Source organism: Pseudophryne corroboree, chromosome 4 (assembly GCF_028390025.1).
Source record: "Pseudophryne corroboree isolate aPseCor3 chromosome 4, aPseCor3.hap2, whole genome shotgun sequence".
In the NCBI taxonomy this organism is placed as follows: Eukaryota; Metazoa; Chordata; class Amphibia; order Anura; family Myobatrachidae; genus Pseudophryne; species Pseudophryne corroboree.
In genome coordinates this window covers 385,601,221-385,621,574 of record NC_086447.1, presented here as the reverse complement: position 1 = coordinate 385,621,574, position 20,354 = coordinate 385,601,221, and the positions used below count along the sequence as shown (strand labels likewise).

General features: G+C 48.8%; 1 protein-coding gene across 3 annotated transcripts in view; it reads right to left on the bottom strand.

The window, feature by feature from the left end:
- The window catches only part of MCPH1 (microcephalin 1), a 774,602-nt gene extending 759,169 nt beyond the window's left edge, over positions 1-15,433 (bottom strand). For 2 of the 3 annotated variants that reach the window (XR_010175987.1, XM_063916679.1), the window contains exon 1: positions 15,191-15,431. Coding sequence is in view for 2 of the 3 variants with exons in the window: in XM_063916679.1 (XP_063772749.1) it covers positions 15,191-15,245 (55 nt within the window). In the remaining variant the exon portion in view is untranslated. Of the gene's footprint in view, positions 1-15,190 lie in introns of all 3 variants that reach the window. The other variant, XM_063916680.1, reaches the window with a different exon arrangement.
- Positions 15,434-20,354: the final 4,921 nt, after the last annotated feature.

Genomic DNA, 20,354 nt, shown 5'->3' with positions numbered 1-20,354 from the left:
TGTGAGCAGAGACATTAGCCGGAGTAGGGAGATCTGCATGAGAATAAGTTTCTGAAATTACCATTCGGAGCCATCTTGCGAGCGTCTGTTTACTAGCAGGCCATCCTCTTTTATGAAATCCGTGGAGGATGAAGAGAGAATCTGTTTTCCTGATGGCACTAGTACGATCTATGTAGATTCTTAATGCTCGGACTACGTCCAGCGACGCTTCTCCCGCAGAAAGTCCCAAAACCTGAAAAGCTGGGACTACAATCTCTTCATTCAGGTGAAACTTTGAAACCACCTTCGGAAGATAACCAGATCTAGTTCTGAGAACTGCTCTGTCTGGAAAAAAAACTTAGGAAAGGAGACTTACACGATAACGCTCCTAAATCTGACACTCTTCTAGCTGAAGCCATTGCCAGTAGAAAAAGTACTTTAGCCGTTAACCATTTAAGATCTGCTCTCTTAAGTGGTTCGAACGGAGGTCCCTGAAGGAATTTAAGAACTAGATTCAAATCCCAGGGAGCTGCAGGAGGAACAAATGGAGGTTGAATATGTACAACTCCCTGAAAGAAAGTACGTACATCCTGTAAATCAGCAATCTTTTGCTGAAACCATACAGTTAACGCTGATACTTGAACTCTCAAGTAAGCTATTTTCAAACCTTTATCCAATCTTGCCTGAAGGAAATCCAAAATCCTGGATACTTTAAAAGATCTTGGATTCAAACTTTTTTCAGTACACCAATGAATATAGGTTTGCCATATTCTATGATACACACGAGCTGAAGAAGGCTTTCTTGATCTAAGCATAGTTTGGATTACTTGTTTTGAAAATCCTCTAGCTTCTAAGATAGAGGTTTCAACAGCTACGCCGTCAAAGACAGACGATCCAGATGACTGTGACAACAAGGACCCTGCATTAGCAGATCTGAACGTCGAGGGAGCAGTATTGGTACTTCCACGGACATTCTCAGTAGATCTGTGTACCAATGCCTTCTTGTCCAAGCTGGAGCTATTAGAATTATTGCTCCCTTTGCTAGCTTTATTTTTCTCACTACTCTGGGTAACAGAGATATTGGAGGGAACAGATACGCCAGATGAAATTTCCATTCTACTGACAGTGCGTCTACAAGGACCGTTCCGGGATCCCTTGTTCTCGATCCGTACCTCGGAACTTTGATGTTTAGACGAGACACCATAAGATCTATCTCTGGTAGACCCCATCTGTTCACTATTGTCTGAAACACTTCTGAGTGTAATGCCCATTCGGTTTCCTGAATGGTGTGTTGACTGAGAAAATCCGCTTCCCAGTTCAGTACACCTGGGACAAACACTGCCGACAATGCTGGGAGATGAAGTTCTGCCCATCTTAGAATGGGTGTTACTTCTTCCATCAATCTTTTGCTGTGAGTTCCTCCTTGATGATTGAGGTACACTACTGCTGTCGCATTGTCTGAGCGAATCTGGACCGGTCTTCCTTGCAGACTGTCCTTTGCCTGAACTAGAGCCATATAAATGGCCCTTATCTCCAACAGATTTATTGACAGGCGACTTTCCCTTATGGTCCATTTTCCCTGGAACCAAAGGCTTCCGAGTACCGCACCCCAGCCTTGCAGACTGGCATCTGTTGTCAGGACTTGCCATTCTTTTATCCAAAAGGGTCTCCCTTGTTTAAATGGTCTGTCTGTAGCCACCACGCTAGAGACCTTTTTACGTTTACTGGAAACTTTATCATCTGCTTTTTTATCATCTGATGATTTCCGTTCCATTTGGTCAGAATAAGGTGCTGCAATGGTCTGGAGAGGAATTGTGCATATTCCACCATGTCGAAGGTTGATACCATCAGACCCAACAGTCGCATTGCTGCATGGACTGACAATGTCTGGGCGTGCAACGCTTCCTGAGCCATGACCTGCACCTTGACTATCTTTTTCTCCTGTAAGAGAACTTTCTGTAGGTCTGAATATGGCCCCCAGATGAACCATCCGTTGTGACGGACTCAGAGACGACTTTTCCCAATTTATGAGCCACCCGTGTCTCTGTAAACAAACTATTGTCTGTTGAAGATAGCTCAAAAGTAACTCCTGCGAATGTGCTAGGATTAAAAGGTCGTCGAGGTATAAGAATATTCTTATCCCCTGCTTGCGAAGACAAGCTGCCATAACCACCATAATTTTGGTAAACACCCTGGGTGATGTTGCTAGCCCGAAGGGCAAAGCTTGGAACTGAAAATGTTCCTGGAGGATGGCAAACCTGAGGTAACACTGATGAGACAGTGCTATAGGCACATGTAGGTAAGCATCCTGTACATCCAGAGATACCATGTAATCTCCCGGTTCCATAGCCAACATTATGGAACGTAATGTCTCCATGTGGAACCTTGGGATCCAAATGTATTTGTTTAACATTTTCAGATGGAGAATTGGTCGAAATGACCCATTCAGCTTCTAGATCAGAAATAGATTGGAGTAAAACCCCTATCCCCTTTGTGATGGAGGTACTGGGACAATCACACCAAACTGCAGAAATTTTTGGACTGCTTCTTGCAGGGCATTGGCCTTCGACTCTATACGAGATGGGCTGGTGCAATAAAATCTTTGAGGAGGCTGCCTACTGAATGGGAACCCATACCCCTGAGATACCCCCTTCTGCACCCAAGCATCTGTTGTTGACTGTTACCATACGTGTGAAAAATGAAGGAGTCGGCCCCCAACCCTGGAATCCTCCAGGCTGATGGTTTCTGTTCAGGCTTGGAAGCTGGCTTTTTGGTAGCCTACTGCTTCCTACACTGGTTTTGAACTGGGGTTGCTTAGACTCCTCTTTAGCCTTTGTTTGCTTTGCCATCGAAATGGGCGAAACTTTGAACCCCTAGACTTAGGGTTATAACTAGTCGGAAATCTGACCTTCGACTCAGCTTCCGATTCTAGAATGTCTGACAATCGTTTCCCAAACAATATATTACCAATGAAAGGTAATGCTTCCAATTCCTTCTTGGATTCTGCATCTGCTTTCCAAGTACGCAGCCAAACTGCTCTACGAGCAGCTACCGTCAAGGCTGATGCTCTAGAAGCGATTGTACCCATGTCAATTGCCGCTTCTTCCAAGTATTGGGCTGATTGTCTTAAACGGCTTAAATTATACTCTTGAACCTCTTCAAGTACAGGTTCAGGGATTTTAAGTTTAAAATGGGTCTGACCGAACCATCCGGTTTCGGGACCACACACAGGGTTGAGTAATATCCCTCTCCTTGCTGGAGATGAGGAACTGTGACAATCACCTGTTGAATATACAATTTTTGGATTGCTGCCAACACTAGCTCCCTCTCCGACGGGGAAGCCGGCAGAGCCGACTTGAAAAACCGGCGAGGAGGCAAGTCTTCGAATTCCAGCCTGTATCCTTGAGAAACAATCTCTAATGCCCAGGGATCCACCTGCGAGTGAACCCAGATGTGGCTGAAAAACCGAAGACGAGCACCCACTAGATCTGCCTCCCCCTGGGAAGCCCCAGCGTCATGCGGTGGACTTTGCAGATGCAGGGGAGGACTTCTGCTCTTGGGAACTAGCTGTGTGCAGCTTCTTTCCCCTGCCTTTCCCTCTGGCAACAAAGGACGATCCCCGTACCTTTTTGTTTTTATTGGAACGAAAGGACTGCATTTGATAATGAGGTGCCTTTTTTGTATGCTGCGGGGGGGACATAAGGTAAGAAATTCGACTTACCAGCCGTAGCAGTAGAGACAAGGTCCGAGAGGCCGTCTCCAAACTCCTCCTCCCCTTTGTAAGGCAAGTACTCCAAATGCCGCTTTGAATCGGCGTCTCCCGTCCACAGTCGGGTCCACAAGAGCCGCCTAGCAGAAATAGACATAGCATTTATTCTGGTGCTTAATAAACAAATGTCTCTCTGAGCATCTCTCATATACAAGGCAGCATCTCTGATATGCTCTATGGTCATTTGAATGGCATCCCTATCTAAGGTGTCAATCTCCGTAGATAAGGAATCTGCCCATGCCACAACTGCACTACAAACCCAGGCCGACGCCATAGCCGGTCTAACAATAGTACCTGAATGAGTGTAAATGTGCTTCATGGTAATTTCCTGCCTGCGATCAGCAGGATCCTTGAGGGAAGCCGTATCCTGAGAAGGCAGTGCCACCTTTTTGGACAAGCGTGTCAGCCAATCTGAAACAACGAGGATTGTTCTCACTCCTTTTCTTCTTACTATTCTCAACACCTTGGGTATGAGAGGAAGAGGAGGAAATACATAGACGGACCGGAACACCCACGGTGTCACGAGGGCGTCTACCGCTACTGCCTGAGGGTCTCTGGACCTGGCGCAATACCTCTGTAGCTTTTTGTTGAGGCGGGACGCCATAATGTCTATCTGTGGCAGTTCCCACCGACTCACAATCTGTGCAAAGACTTCTGGATGAAGTCCCCACTCTCCCGGGTGTAGGTCGTGTCTGCTGAGGAAGTCTGCTTCCCAGTTGTCCACTCCCGGAATGAACACTGCTGACAGTGCGCTTACATGATTCTCCGCCCAGCGAAGAATCCTGGTAGCTTCCGCCATTGCCGCTCTGCTCCTTGTGCCGCCTTGGCGGTTTACATGAGCCACTGCGGTGATGTCTGACTGGATCAGAACTGGTTGGTCGCGAAGTAAGGCCTCCGCTTGACGTAGGGCGTTGTATATGGTCCTTAGTTCCAGGATGTTGATTTGCAGACAAGTCTCTTGACTTGACCAAAGACCCTGGAAATTTCTTCCCTGTATGACTGCTCCCCAACCTCGGAGGCTTGCGTCTGTGGTCACCAGGATCCAATCCTGAATGCCGAATCTGCGGTCCTCGAGAAGGTGAGCACTCTGCAGCCACCACAGGAGCGACACCCTGGCCCTGGGGAACAGGGTGATCAACCGATGCATCTGTAGATGTGATCCGGACCACTTGTCCAACAGATCCCATTGGAAAGTCCTCGCATGGAACCTGCCAAAGGGAATGGCCTCGTATGAGGCCACCATCTTTCCCAGGACTCGAGTGCAATGATGCACGGACACCTGTCTTGATTTCAAAAGGTTCCTGACCAGAGTCATAAGTTCCTGGGCTTTTTCTATCGGAAGATACACCCTTTTCTGGGTCGTGTCCAGAATCATGTCCAAGAAAGGCAGACGAGTCGTAGGAACCAACTGCGACTTTGGGATATTGAGAATCCAGCCGTGTTGTTATAACACTTTCAGTGAAAGAGATACGCTGTTCAGCAACTGCTCTCTTGATCTCGCTTTTATGAGGAGATCGTCCAAGTACGGGATAATTGTAACACCCTGCTTGCGCAGGAGCACCATCATTTCCGCCATTACCATGGTGAAAATCCTCAGAGCCGTTGAGAGACCAAACGGCAACGTCTGAAATTGGTAATGACAGTCCTGTACCGCAAATCCTAGGTACGCCTGATGAGGTGGATAAATGGGGACGTGAAGGTACGCATCCTTTATGTCCAGTGACACCATAAAATCGCCCCCTTCCAGGCTGACGATGACCGCTCTTAGCGATTCCATCTTGAACTTGAACCTCTTCAAGTATAGGTTCAGAGATTTTAAATTCAATATGGGTCTGACCGAACCGTCCGGTTTCGGAACCACAAACATGGTCGAATAATAACCCCTTCCCTGTTGAAGGAGGGGAACCTCGACCACCACCTGCTGAAGATACAATTTTTGTATTGCATTTAACACTATCTCCCTCTCTAGGGAGGAAGACGGTAGGGCCGATTTGAAAAACCGGCGAGGAGGCACCTCTTCGAATTCCAGCTTGTAACCCTGAGACACAATTTCTATTGCCCAGGGATCCACCTGGGAGTGAACCCACATGTGGCTGAAATTCCGAAGACGCGCCCCAACTGGCCCCGACTCCGCCAGTGGAGCCCCTGCGTCATGCAGTGGATTTTGCAGAGGCCGGGGAGGACTTCTGTTCCTGGGAACTAGCTGTATTGTGCAGCTTTTTTCCTCTGCCCCTCCCTCTGGCAAGAAAGGACACACCTCGGACTTTCTTGTTTCTTTGTGAACTAAAGGACTGCATTTGATAATGCGGTGCTCTCTTAGGCTGTGAGGGAACATAAGGCAAAAAATTTGACTTTCCAGCAGTAGCTGTGGAGACCAGGTCCGAGAGACCTTCACCGAACAATTCCACACCCCTGTAAGGTAAAACCTCCATATGTCATTTTGAGTCGGCATCACCTGTCCATTGCCAAGTCCACAGGACCCTTCTGGCAGAAATCGACATAGCGTTTATTCTAGAACTCAGCAGACTAATGTCTCTTTGAGCATCTCTCATATAAAGGACAGCGTCTTTAATATGCCCCAGGGTCAATAAAACAGTATCCCTATCTAGGGCATCAAACTCCTCTGATAAGGTATCAGTCCATGTCGCTACTGCACTACAGACCCAGGCCGACGCGATTGCCGGTCTGAGCAAGGTACCTGAATGTGTATAAATGGACTTCAGGGTAATCTCCTGTTTGCGATCAGCAGCATCCTTGAGGGTAGCCGTATCCTGGGACGGCAGGGCTACCTTTTTGGATAAGCGTTTTAAAGCTTTGTCCACCCTAGGGGAGGATTCCCATAGTAACCTGTCCGTTGGCGGGAAAGGATACGCCATAATCTGCAGTTTTTTATCTGGAGATTCCCAAGCTTTTTCACATAACTCATTCAGTTCGTGTGAGGGGGGAAAAGTTACCTCAGGTTTCTTTCCCTTAAACATATAAACCCTTGTGTCAGGGACAGGGGTTTCCTCTGTGATGTGCAAATCCTCCTTAATTGCTATAATCATATATCGAAGTGATTTAACCAACTTTGCATCATCGTAATTGACACTAGAGTCAGAATCCATGTCGGTATCTGTGTCAACAATTTGGGATAGTGGGTGCTTATGAGACCCCGACGGTACCTGCGACATAGGATCAGGCACGGGTTGAGACCCTGACTGTCCCAATGCATCAGCCTTGTCTAATCTTTTATGCAAGGAATTCACATTATCATTTAAAACCTTCCACATATCCATCCAATCAGGTGTCGGCGCCGTCGGCGGAGACACCACATTCATTTGCTCCCGCTCCTCTCCCACATAGCCTTCCACATCAGACATGTCGACACAAGCGTACCGACACACCACACACACAGGGAATATCCTTTCTGAAGACAGTTCCCCCACGAGGCCCTTTGGAGAGACAGAGAGAGAGTATGCCAGCACACACCCCAGCGCTATATAACCCAGGAATAACACAGTAACTTAATGTTAACCCAGTAGCTGCTGTTTGTATACTTTTTTGCACCTAATTATGTGCCCCCCCTCTCTTTTCAACCCTCTTCTACCGTGTATCAGCAGGGGAGAACCTGGGGAGCTTCCTCTCAGCGTGCTGTGGAGAAAAAATGGCGCTGGTGAGTGCTGAGGGAGAAGCCCCGCTCCCTCGGCGGTGGGCTTCTGTCCCGCTTAAATTTTATTTCTTTGGCGGGGGCTCCTACATATATACAGTGCCCAGCTGTATATATGTGTTCATTTACCAGAATGAGGTACCAAATGCTGCCCAGGGTGCCCCCCCTCCCCCCCGCGGCCCTGCACCCTAACAGTGACCGGCGTATGTGTAGGTGTGTGGAGCAATAGCGCACAGCTGCAGTGCTGTGCGTTACCTCCAGTGAAGATCACGAAGTCTTCTGCCGCCTGTGAAGTCTTCTTGCTTCTCATACTCACCCGGCTTCAGTCTTCCAGCTCTGCGAGGGGTCGGCGGTGCGGCTCTGGGACGGACGGCGAGGGTGAGATCCTGCGTACCGATCCCTCTGGAGCTAATGGTGTCCAGTAGCCTAAGAAGCAGGACCTAGCTTCAGAGAGTAGGGCTGCTTCTCTCCCCTCAGTCCCACGATGCAGGGCGTCTGTTGCCAGCAGAGCTCCCTGAAAATAAAAAACCTAACAAAAAACTTTCTATCAGCAAACTCAGGAGAGCTCACTGAAAAGCACCCAGCTCCTCTGGGAACAGAATCAAACTGAGGTCTGGAGGAGGGGCAGAGAGGGAGGAGCCAGTGCACACCAGGAACTAAATTCTTTCTTAAAGTGCCCATGTCTCCTGCGGAGCCCGTCTCTCGCCATGGTCCTTACGGAGTCCCCAGCATCCTCTAGGACGTTAGAGAAAAATGGTATCATTATCCAGGGTATCAATTTCCGCCGATAAGGTATCTGTCCATGCTGCTACAGCGCTACAAACCCAAGCCGACGCTATCGCCGGTCTGAGTAAGGTACCAGAATGTGTGTAAATGGACTTCAAGGTAGTCTCCTGCTTGCGATCAGCAGGATCCCTGATGGTTGCCGTATCTTGGGATGGCAGCGCTACCTTTTTGGATAAGCGTGTCAACGCTTTTGTCCACCCTTGGGGAGGAATCCCACTGTATCCTGTCCTTAGTCGGTAAAGGATACGCCATAAGAATCCTTTTGGGAATCTGCAGTTTCTTGTCTGGAGATTCCCAAGCCTCTTCAAATAACTCGTTCAGCTCATGAGATGGGGGAAAGGTTACCTCAGGTTTCTTTTCCTTATACATGCGCACCCTCGTGTCAGGGACAGAGGGGTCATCTGTGACATGCAGTACATCCTTTATTGCAATAATCATATATTGAATACTTTTAGCCAGAATCCGTGTCGGTATTAGTGTCTACTATTTGGGATATTGGGCGCTTTTGAGACCCAGAAGGTCCCTGCGACATAGTGGCAGGCAGGGCTTGACTCCCTGTACACTCCCTGGACTCAGCTTTGTCCAACCTTTTGTGCAATAAATTCACATTAGCACTTAAAACATTCCACATATCCAACCAGTCAGGTGTCGGTGTTACCGACGGAGACACCACACTCATTTGCTCCACCTCCTCCCTAGGAGAGCCTTCTACCTCAGACATGCCGACACACGCGTACCGACACACCACACATTCAGGGAATTCTCTTATCTGCAGACAGTTCCCCCACAAGGCCCTTTGGAGAGACAGAGAGAGAGTATGCCAGCACACACCCAGCGCCAATGACCCAGGGAAAAAATAAGAATTTACTTACCGATAATTCTATTTCTCATAGTCCGTAGTGGATGCTGGGAACTCCGTAAGGACCATGGGGAATAGCGGCTCCGCAGGAGACTGCGCACAAAAGTAAAAGCTTTAGGACTACCTGGTGTGCACTGGCTCCTCCCCCTATGACCCTCCTCCAAGCCTCAGTTAGGATACTGTGCCCGGACGAGCGTACACAATAAGGAAGGATTTTGAATCCCGGGTAAGACTCATACCAGCCACACCAATCACACCGTACAACCTGTGATCTGAACCCAGTTAACAGCATGATAACAGAGGAGCCTCTGAAAAGATGGCTCACAACAATAATAACCCGATTTTTGTAACAATAACTATGTACAAGTATTGCAGACAATCCGCACTTGGGATGGGCGCCCAGCATCCACTACGGACTATGAGAAATAGAATTATCGGTAAGTAAATTCTTATTTTCTCTGACGTCCTAGTGGATGCTGGGAACTCCGTAAGGACCATGGGGATTATACCAAAGCTCCCAAACGGGCGGGAGAGTGCGGATGACTCTGCTAAATTCTACAAATTTGATACCCTGGCTGAGGAGGACCTGGAGTTCTCTCATTCGTTGCTGCAAACGTGTTTGCCCCTGATAAAGTAGCTGCTCGGCAAAGTTGTAAAGCCGAGACCCCTCGGGCAGCCGCCCAAGATGAGCCCACTTTCCTTGTGGAATGGGCTTTTACAGATTTTGGCTGTGGCAGGCCTGCCACAGAATGTGCAAGCTGAATGTACTACAAATGCAACGAGCAATAGTCTGCTTAGAAGCAGGAGCACCCAGCTTGTTGGGTGCATACAGGATAAACAGCGAGTCAGATTTTCTGACTCCAGCCGTCCTGGAAACATATATTTTCAGGGCCCTGACTACGTCCAGCAACTTGGAGTCCTCCAAGTCCCTAGTAGCCGCAGGTACCACAATAGGCTGGTTCAAGTGAAACGCTGAAACCACCTTAGGTAGAAATTGAGGACGAGTCCTCAATTCTGCCCTGTCCGTATGAAAAATTAGGTAAGGGCTTTTATAGGATAAAGCCGCCAATTCTGAGACACGCCTGGCTGACGCCAGGGCTAACAGCATTACCACTTTCCATGTGAGATATTTTAAGTCCACAGTGGTGAGTGGTTCAAACCAATGTGATTTTAGGAACCCCAAAACTACATTGAGATCCCAAGGTGCCACTGGAGGCACAAAAGGAGGCTGTATATGCAGTACCCCCTTGACAACAGGAAACGACCCAGTTGAAATTCCTCTGTAGGGGCCTTCCTGGCCTCACACCACGCAACATATTTACGCCAAATACGGTGATAATGTTGCACGGTTACATCCTTCCTGGCTTTGATCAGGGTAGGGATGACTTCATCCGGAATGCCTTTTTCCTTCAGGATCCGGCGTTCAACCGCCATGCCGTCAAACGCAGCCGCGGTAAGTATTGGAACAGACAGGGTCCCTGCTGGAGCAGGTCCTTTCTTAGAGGTAGAGGCCACGGGTCCTCCGTGAGCATCTCTTGAAGTTCCGGGTACCAAGTCCTTCTTGGCCAATCCGGAGCCACGAGTATAGTCCTTACTCCTCTCCTTCTTATGATTCTCAGTACCTTGGGTATGAGAGGCAGAGGAGGGAACACATACACTGACTGGTACACCCACGGTGTTACCAGAGCATCCACAGCTATTGCCTGAGGGTCCCTTGACCTGGCGCAATATCTGTCTAGTTTTTTGTTGAGGCGGGACGCCATCATGTCCACCTTTGTTTTTTCCCAACGGTTCACAATCATGTGGAAGACTTCTGGGTGAAGTCCCCACTCCCCCGGGTGGAGGTCGTGTCTGCTGAAGAAGTCTGCTTCCCAGTTGTCCACTCCCGGAATGAACACTGCTGACAGTGCTATCACATGATTTTCCGCCCAGCGAAGAATCCTTGCAACTTCTGCCATTGCCCTCCTGCTTCTTGTGCCGCCCTGTCTGTTTACGTGGGCGACTGCCGTGATGTTGTCCGACTGGATCAACACCGGCTGACCCTGAAGCAGAGGCCTTGCTTGACTTAGGGCATTGTAAATGGCCCTTAGTTCCAGGATATTTATGTGAAATGACGTTTCCATGCTTGACCACAAGCCCTGGAAATTTCTTCCCTGTGTGACTGCTCCCCAGCCTCTCAGGCTGGCATCCGTGGTCACCAGGACCCAGTCCTGAATGCCGAATCTGCGGCCCTCTAGAAGATGAGCACTCTGCAACCACCACAGGAGAGACACCCTTGTCCTTGGAGACAGGGTTATCCGCTGATGCATCTGAAGATGCGATCCGGACCATTTGTCCAGCAGATCCCACTGAAAAGTTCTTGCATGGAATCTGCCGAATGGAATCGCTTCGTAAGAAGCCACCATTTTTCCCAGGACCCTTGTGCATTGATGCACTGACACTTTTCCTGGTTTTAGGAGGTTCCTGACTAGCTCGGATAACTCCCTTGCTTTCTTCTCCGGGAGAAACACCCTTTTCTGGACTGTGTCCAGAATCATCCCTAGGAACAGCAAATTGTCGTCGGAAACAGCTGCGGTTTTGGAATATTTAGAATCCACCCATGCTGTCGTAGAACTACTTGAGATAGTGCTACTCCGACCTCCAACTGTTCTCTGGACCTTGCCCTTATCAGGATATCGTCCATTTTCTTTGAAGAAGAATCATCATTTCGGCCATTACCTTGGTAAAGACCCGGGGTGCCGTGGACAATCCAACCGGCATCGTCTGACACTGATAGTGACAGTTCTGTACCACGAACCTGCGGTACCCTTGGTGAGAAGGGCAAATTGGGACATGGAGGAAGCATCCCTGATGTCCCGGGACACCATATAGTCCCCTTCTTCCTGGTTCGCTATCACTGCTCTGAGTGACTCCATCTTGATTTGAACCTTTGTATGTAAGTGTTCAAATATTTCAGATTTAGAATAGGTCTCACCGAGCCGTCTGGCTTCAGTACCACAATATAGTGTGGAATAATACCCCTTTCCTTGTTGTAGGAGGAGTACTTTGATTATCACCTGCTGGGAATACAGCTTGTGAATTGTTTCCAATACTGCCTCCCTGTCGGAGGGAGACGTTGGTAAAGCAGACTTCAGGAACCTGCGAGGGGGAGACGTCTCGAATTTCCAATCTGTACCCCTGGGATACTACTTGTAGGATCCAGGGGTCCTGTACGGCCCCAGCGTCATGCTGAGGACTTGGCAGAAGCGGTGGAGGGCTTCTGTTCTTGGGAATGGGCTGCCTGCTGCAGTCTTCTTCCCTTTCCTCTATCCCTGGGCAGATATGACTGGCCTTTTGCCCGCTTGCCCTTATGGGGACGAAAGGACTGAGGCTGAAAAGACGGTGTCTTTTTCTGCTTAGATGTGACTTAGGGTAAAAAAGGTGGATTTTCCAGCTGTTGCCGTGGCCACCAGATCCGATGGACCGACCCCAAATAACTCCTCCCCTTTATACGGCAATTGCCGTTTGGAATCTGCATCACCTGACCACTGTCGTGTCCATAAACATCTTCTGGCAGATATGGACATCGCACTTACTCTTGATGCCAGAGTGCAAATATCTCTCTGTGCTCTATAGTCAATAAAATACTGTCCCTGTCAAGGGTATCAATATTTTCAGTCAGGGAATCCGACCAAGCCACCCCAGCGCTGCCCATCCAGGCTGAGGCGATAGCTGGTCGCAGTATAACACCAGTATGTGTGTATATACTTTTTAGGATATTTTCCAGCCTCCTATCAGCTGGTTCCTTGAGGGCGGCCGTATCTGGAGACGGTAACGCCACTTGTTTTGATAAGCGTGTGAGCGCCTTATCCACCCTAAGGGGTGTTTCCCAACGCGCCCTAACTTCTGGCGGGAAAGGGTATACCGCCAATAATTTTCTATCGGGGGAAACCCACGCATCATCACACACTTCATTTAATTTATCTGATTCAGGAAAAACTACATGTAGTTTTTTCACACCCACATAATACCCTTTTTTGTGGTACTTGTAGTATCAGAAATATGTAACACCTCCTTCATTGCCCTTAACATGTAACGTGTGGCCCTAAAGGAAAATACGTTTGTTTCTTCACCGTCGACACTGGAGTCAGTGTCCGTGTCTGTGTCTATGTCGACCGACTGAGGTAAATGGGCGTTTTAAAGCCCCCGACGGTGTTTGAGACGCCTGGACAGGTACTAATTTGTTTGCCGGCCGTCTCATGTCGTCAACCGACCTTGAAGCGTGTTGACATTATCACGTAATTCCTTAAATAAGCCATCCATTCCGGTGTCGACTCCCTAGAGAGTGACATCACCATTACAGGCAATTGCTCCGCCTCCTCACCAACATCGTCCTCATACATGTCAACACACACGTACCGACACACAGCACACACACAGGGAATGCTCTGATAGAGGACAGGACCCCACTAGCCCTTTGGGGAGACAGAGGGAGAGTTTGCCAGCACACACCAAAACGCTATAATTATACAGGGACAACCTTTATATAAGTGTTTTCCCTTATAGCATCTTAATATATAATCATATCGCCAAATAAGTGCCCCCCCCTCTCTGTTTTAACCCTGTTTCTGTAGTGCGGTGCAGGGGAGAGCCTGGGAGCCTTCCCACCAGCAGTTCTGTGAGGGAAAATGGCGCTGTGTGCTGAGGAGATAGGCCCCGCCCCCTATTCCGGCGGGCTCTTCTCCCGGTTTTTCTGAGATCTGGCAGGGGTGAAATACATCCATATAGCCTCAGGGACTATATGTGATGTATTCTTTTTAGCCAGAAAGGTAATCTCATTGCTGCCCAGGGCGCCCCCCCCAGCGCCCTGCACCCTCAGTGACCGCTGGTGTGAAGTGTGCCTGAGCGCAATGGCGCACAGCTGCAGTGCTGTGCGCTACCTCATGAAGACTGAAAAGCCTTCAGCCGCCGGTTTCTGGACCTCTTCTTACTTCGGCATCTGCAAGGGGGTCGGCGGCGCGGCTCCGGTGACCCATCCAGGCTGTACCTGTGATCGTCCCTCTGGAGCTAGTGTCCAGTAGCCTAAGAAGCAAATCCATCCTGCACGCAGGTGAGTTCACTCCTTCTCCCCTAGGTCCCTCGTTGCAGTGAGCCTGTTGCCAGCAGGACTCACTGAAAATAAGAAACCTATCAAAACTTTTACTCTAAGCAGCTCTTTATGAGAGCCACCTAGATTGCACCCTGCTCGGACGGGCACAAAAACCTAACTGAGGCTTGGAGGAGGGTCATAGTGGGAGGAGCCAGTGCACACCACCTGATCCTAAAGCTTTTACTTTTGTGCCCTGTCTCCTGCGGAGCCGCTATTCCCCATGGTCCTGACGGAGTCCCAGCATCCACTAGGACGTCAGAGAAAAACTGGTGCGGGATTACACAAACTATATGTACAGACATTTACATGCACTCAACCAGTTGCGCTGTTAATCACCGACGGCTTGTGTGGCAAATGCATAGACGGTCAGCTGTCTACCCATACACACAGCACGATGCGCCTATATATCAGCAAGCGGCTGTGCTGCAGGGCCAACACAATAAGTTGTGAACAACAGCATTCACAGACAGTGACTTACCAGCGATATATCGGCTGTTCAATTGAACGCCCAATATATCGGTCAGTGTGAACGCAACTTAAGACTTGATAATAAATATGCCCCAAAACATTGCATTGATAAAATGCAAAACCCCAGTTAAATATTCACCATCCACCAAACTTTCTTTTTAAAAAGAGCTCAAAAGTGTTAAATGTTTTTGCAGTACATTTCAGTGTGAAACCCACAACTTGCATAGCACACCAAAGAGCACCATGCACTGCACAGTAAATATCACTAATGCTAAGTTACTAGAGCAGCAGCTCCTCTGCGTTGAACAAAAAAATTAAAACTCGTTTTTTTTTTTTTTTTTTTTTTAAACATGGGTCAAAGGAACTCACATACATTTACACAGCTGCAATGCGTAACAGTAGCCTACAGTACTGTAGGTGACTTCATGTGCTCCCCCTGAGAATGGCAAGCCAGAGAATATGTCTGCCCGTTTATTGCACTTGTGCATTTTCGTCCGGGTGCTGGCCGGGATGGCTGCCAGGGGTGCGTCACATAGCGACACATGTTATTACCTGAGAGTATGCCGCTAGCGCCGCAGCCGGGGGATAAGGTGTCTGCCAGCTCCATCAGCGCCCCTGCTGCCCTCCAGTCCCCGCCACTGCTTCAAACCTGGCTTCCGCCACCGTACGTCATCATGCGGCGCCGCAGCAAATGCACCACTGAATGTCGGAGAACCAGGCAGCAACACCAGCAGCCGGGAGTGTCTGTCAGGGTGACTAGTGCTGTGCTGGAGCTACACAGACAAGACTAACCGGGCATGTAAAAAACATGATGAAACATTGCAATACTGGTTTCATAACATAACTAATAATTTTCATTTACCAGAATATCATTAAAAAATCGTCATGTATATCAATCACAAAAACGAAGTGCCCATTAGATTTATTTAGTACTATTTAACCACATTCTGGTGAGTGCAATTAATCAAATTACTTTGATATTTTAAGAAAACAGTATTTCTCTATCGTCCTAGTGGATGCTGGGGTTCCTGAAAGGACCATGGGGAATAGCGGCTCCGCAGGAGACAGGGCACAAAAAGTAAAGCTTTAGGATCAGGTGGTGTGCACTGGCTCCTCCCCCTATGACCCTCCTCCAAGCCTCAGTTAGGTTTTTGTGCCCGGCCGAGAAGGGTGCAATCTAGGTGGCTCTCCTAAAGAGCTGCTTAGAAAAGTTTAGCTTAGGTTTTTTATTTTACAGTGAGTCCTGCTGGCAACAGGATCACTGCATCAAGGGACTTAGGGGAGAAGAAGTGAACTCACCTGCGTGCAGGATGGATTGGCTTCTTTGGCTACTGGACATTAGCTCCAGAGGGACGATCACAGGTACAGCCTGGATGGTCACCGGAGCCTCGCCGCCGGCCCCCTTGCAGATGCTGAAAAGAGAAGAAGGTCCAGAATCGGCGGCAGAAGACTCCTCAGTCTTCTTAAGGTAGCGCACAGCACTGCAGCTGTGCGCCATTGCTCTCAGCACACTTCACACGGCAGTCACTGAGGGTGCAGGGCGCTGGGGGGGGGCGCCCTGGGCAGCAATGAAAATCCTTTTTTTGGCAAAAAATACCTCACATATAGCCTCCGGGGCTATATGGAGATATTTAACCCCTGCCAGAATCCATTTTTAAGCGGGAGACGAGCCCGCCGAAAAGGGGGCGGGGCCTATCTCCTCAGCACACAGCGCCATTTCCTCACACAGTTCCGCTGGTCAGGAAGGCTCCCAGGCTCTCCCCTGCACTGCACTACAGAAACAGGGTTAAATCAAGAGAGGGGGGGCAAAATTTGGCGAAATTGTGATTTTATAAAAGCAGCTATAAGGGAGCACTTATTATAAGGCTATCCCTGTAAAATATAGCGTTTTGGTGTGTGCTGGCAAACTCTCCCTCTGTCTCCCCAAGGGGCTAGTGGGGTCCTGTCCTCTATCAGAGCATTCCCTGTGTGTGTGTGCTATATGTCGGTACGTGTGTGTCGACATGTATGAGGACGATGTTGGTGAGGAGGCGGAGCAAATTGCCTGTAATGGTGATGTCACTCTCTAGGGAGTCGACACCGGAATGGATGGCTTATTTATGGAATTACGTGATAATGTCAACACGCTGCAAGGTCGGTTGGCGACATGAGACGGCTGGCAAACAAATTAGTACCTGTCCAGGCGTCTCAAACACCGTCGGGGGCGTTAAAACGTCCTTTTACCTCAGTCGGTCGACAGACACAGACACGGACACTGATTTCAGTGTCGACGGTGAAGAAACAAACGTATTTCCCTTTAGGGCCACACGTTACTTGTTAAGGGCAATGAAGGAGGTGTTACATATTTCTGATACTACAAGTACCACAAAAGAGGGTATTATGTGGGATGTGAAAAAACTACCTGTAGTTTTTCCTGAATCAGATAAATTAAATGAAGTGTGTGATGATGCGTGGGTTCCCCCCGATAGAAAATTATTGGCGGTATACCCTTTCCCGCCAGAAGTTAGGGCGCGGTGGGAAACACCCCTTAGGGTGGATAAGGCGCTCACACGCTTATCAAAACAAGTGGCGGTACCGTCTATAGATAGGGCCGTCCTCAAGGAGCCAGCTGACAGGAGGCTGGAAAATATCATAAAAAGTATATACACACATACTGGTGTTATACTGCGACCACCGATCGCCTCAGCCTGGATGTGCAGAGCTGGGGTGGCTTGGTCGGATTCCCTGACTAAAAATATTGATACCCTTGACAGGGACAGTATTTTATTGACTATAGAGCATTTAAAGGATGCATTTCTATATATACGAGATGCACAGAGGGATATTTGCACTCTGGCATCAAGAGTAAGTGCGATGTCCATATCTGCCAGAAGATGTTTATGGACACGACAGTGGTCAGGTGATGCAGATTCCAAACGGCACAAAGGTGTATTGCCGTATAAAGGAAGACGAGTTATTTGGGGTCGGTCCATCGGACCTGGTGGCCACGGCAACTGCTGGAAAATCCACCGTTTTTACCCTAAGTCACATCTCTGCAGAAAAAGACACCGTCTTTTCAGCCTCAGTCCTTTCGTCCCTATAAGAGTCATATCTGCCCAGGGATAGAGGAAAGGGAAGAAGACTGCAGCAGGCAGCCCATTCCCAGGAACAGAAGCCTTCCACCGCTTCTGCCAAGCTCTCAGCATGACGCTGGGACCGTACAGGACCCCTGGATCCTACAAGTAGTATCCCAGGGGTACAGATTGGAATGTCGAGACGTTTCCCCCTCGCAGGCTCCTGAAGTCTGCTTTACCAAGGTCTCCCTCCGACAAGGAGGCAGTATGGGAAACAATTCACAAGCTGTATTCCCAGCAGGTGATAATCAAATTACCCCTCCTACAACAAGGAAAGGGGTATTATTCCACACTATATTGTGGTACTGAAGCCAGAAGGCTAGGTGAGACCTATTCTAAATCTAAAAGATTTGAACACTTACAAAGGTTCAAATCAAGATGGAGTCACTCAGAGCAGTGATAACGAACCAAGAAGAAGGGGACTATATAGTGTCCCGGGACATCAGGGATGCTTACCTCCATGTCCCAAATTTGCCCTTCTCACTAAGGGTACTTCAGGTTCGTGGTACAGAACTGTCACTATCAGTTTCAGACGCTGCCGTTTGGATTGTCCACGGCACCCCGGGTCTTTACCAAGGTAATGGCCGAAATGATGATTCTTCTTCGAAGAAAAGGCGTCTTAATTATCCCTTACTTGGACGATCTCCTGATAAGGGCAAAGTCCAGGGAACAGTTGGAGGTCGGAGTAGCACTATCTCGGATACTGCTACAACAGCACGGGTGGATTCTAAATATTCCAAAATCGCAGCTGATCCCGACGACACGTCAGCTGTGCCTAGGGATGATTCTGGACACAGTCCAGAAAAAGGTGTTTCTCCCGGAAGAGAAAGCCAGGGAGTTATCCGAGCTAGTCAGGAACCTCCTAAAACCAGGAAAAGTGTCAGTGCATCATTGCACAAGGGTCCTGGTAAAAATGGTGGCTTCCTACGAAGCAATTCCATTCGGCAGATTTCACGCAAGAACTTTTCAGTGGGATCTGCTGGACAAATGGTCCGGATCGCATCTTCAGATGCATCAGCGGATAACCCTATATCCAAGGACAAGGGTGTCTCTCCTGTGGTGGTTACAGAGTGCTCATCTTCTAGAGGGCCGCAGATTCGGCATTCAGGATTGGATGCTGGTGACCACGGAGGCCAGCCCGAGAGGCTGGGGAGCAGTCACACAAGGAAAAAATTTCCAGGGAGTGTGATCAAGTCTGGAGACTTTTCTCCACATAAATATACTGGAGCTAAGGGTAATTTTATAATGCTCTAAGCTTAGCAAGACCTCTGCTTCAAGGTCAGCCGGTATTGATCCAGTGGGAAAAACATCACGGCAGTCGCCCACGTAAACAGACAGGGCGGCACAAGAAGCAGGAGGGCAATGGCAAAAACTGCAAGGACTTTTCGCTGGGCGGAAAATCATGTGATAGCACTGTCAGCAGTGTTTCATTCCGGGAATGGAAACTGGGAAGCAGACTTCCTCAGCAGGCACGACCTCCACCCGGGAGAGTGGAAACTTCATCGGGAAGTTTTTCCACATGATTGTGAACCGTTGGGAAATACCAAAGGTGGACATGATGGCGTCCCGTCTGAACAAAAAACGGGACAGGTATTGCGCCAGGTCAAGAGACCCTCAGGCAATAGCTGTGGACGTTCTGGTAACACCGTGGGTGTACCAGTCGGTGTATGTGTTCCCTCCTCTGCTTCTCATACCTAAGGTACTGAGAATTATAAGACGTAGAGGAGTAAGAACTATACTCATGGCTCCGGATTGGCCAAGAAGGACTTGGTACCCGGAACTTTAAGAGATGCTCACAGAGGACTTATGGCCTCTGCCGCTAAGAAGGGACTTGCTTCAGCAAGTACCATGTCTGTTCCAAGACTTACCGCAGCTGCGTTTGACGGCATGGCGGTGGAACGCCGGATCCTAAGGGAAAAAGGCATTCCGGAAGAGGTCATTCCTACCCTGGTCAAAGCCAGGAAGGAGGTGACCGCACAACATTATCACCACATGTGGCGAAAATATGTTGCGTGGTGTGAGGCCAGGAAGGCCCCACGAAGAAATTTCAACTCGGTCGATTCCTGCATTTCCTGCAAACAGGAGTGTCTATGGGCCTCAAATTGGGGTCCATTAAGGTTCAAATTTCGGCCCTGTCGATTTTCTTCCAGAAAGAATTGGCTTCAGTTCCTGAAGTCCAGAAGTTTGTCAAGGGAGTATTGCATATACAACCCCCTTTTGTGCCTCCAGTGGCACTGTGGGATCTCAACGTAGTTCTGGGATTCCTAAAATCACATTGGTTTAAAACCAGTCAAATCTGTGGATTTGAAGCATCTCACATGAAAAGTGACCATGCTCTTGGCCCTGGCCTGGGCCAGGCGAGTGTCAAATTGGTGGTTTTTTTCTCAAAAAAGGCCCATATCTGTTTGTCCATTCGGACAGGGCAGAGCTGCGGACTCGTCCCCAGTTCTCTCCCTAAGGTGGTGTCAGTGTTTCACCTGAACCAGCTTATTGTGGTGCCTTGCGCCTACTAGGGACTTGGAGGACTCCAAGTTGCTAGATGTTGTCAGGGCCCTGAAAATATAGGTTCCAGGACGGCTGGAGTCAGGAAAACTGACTTGCTG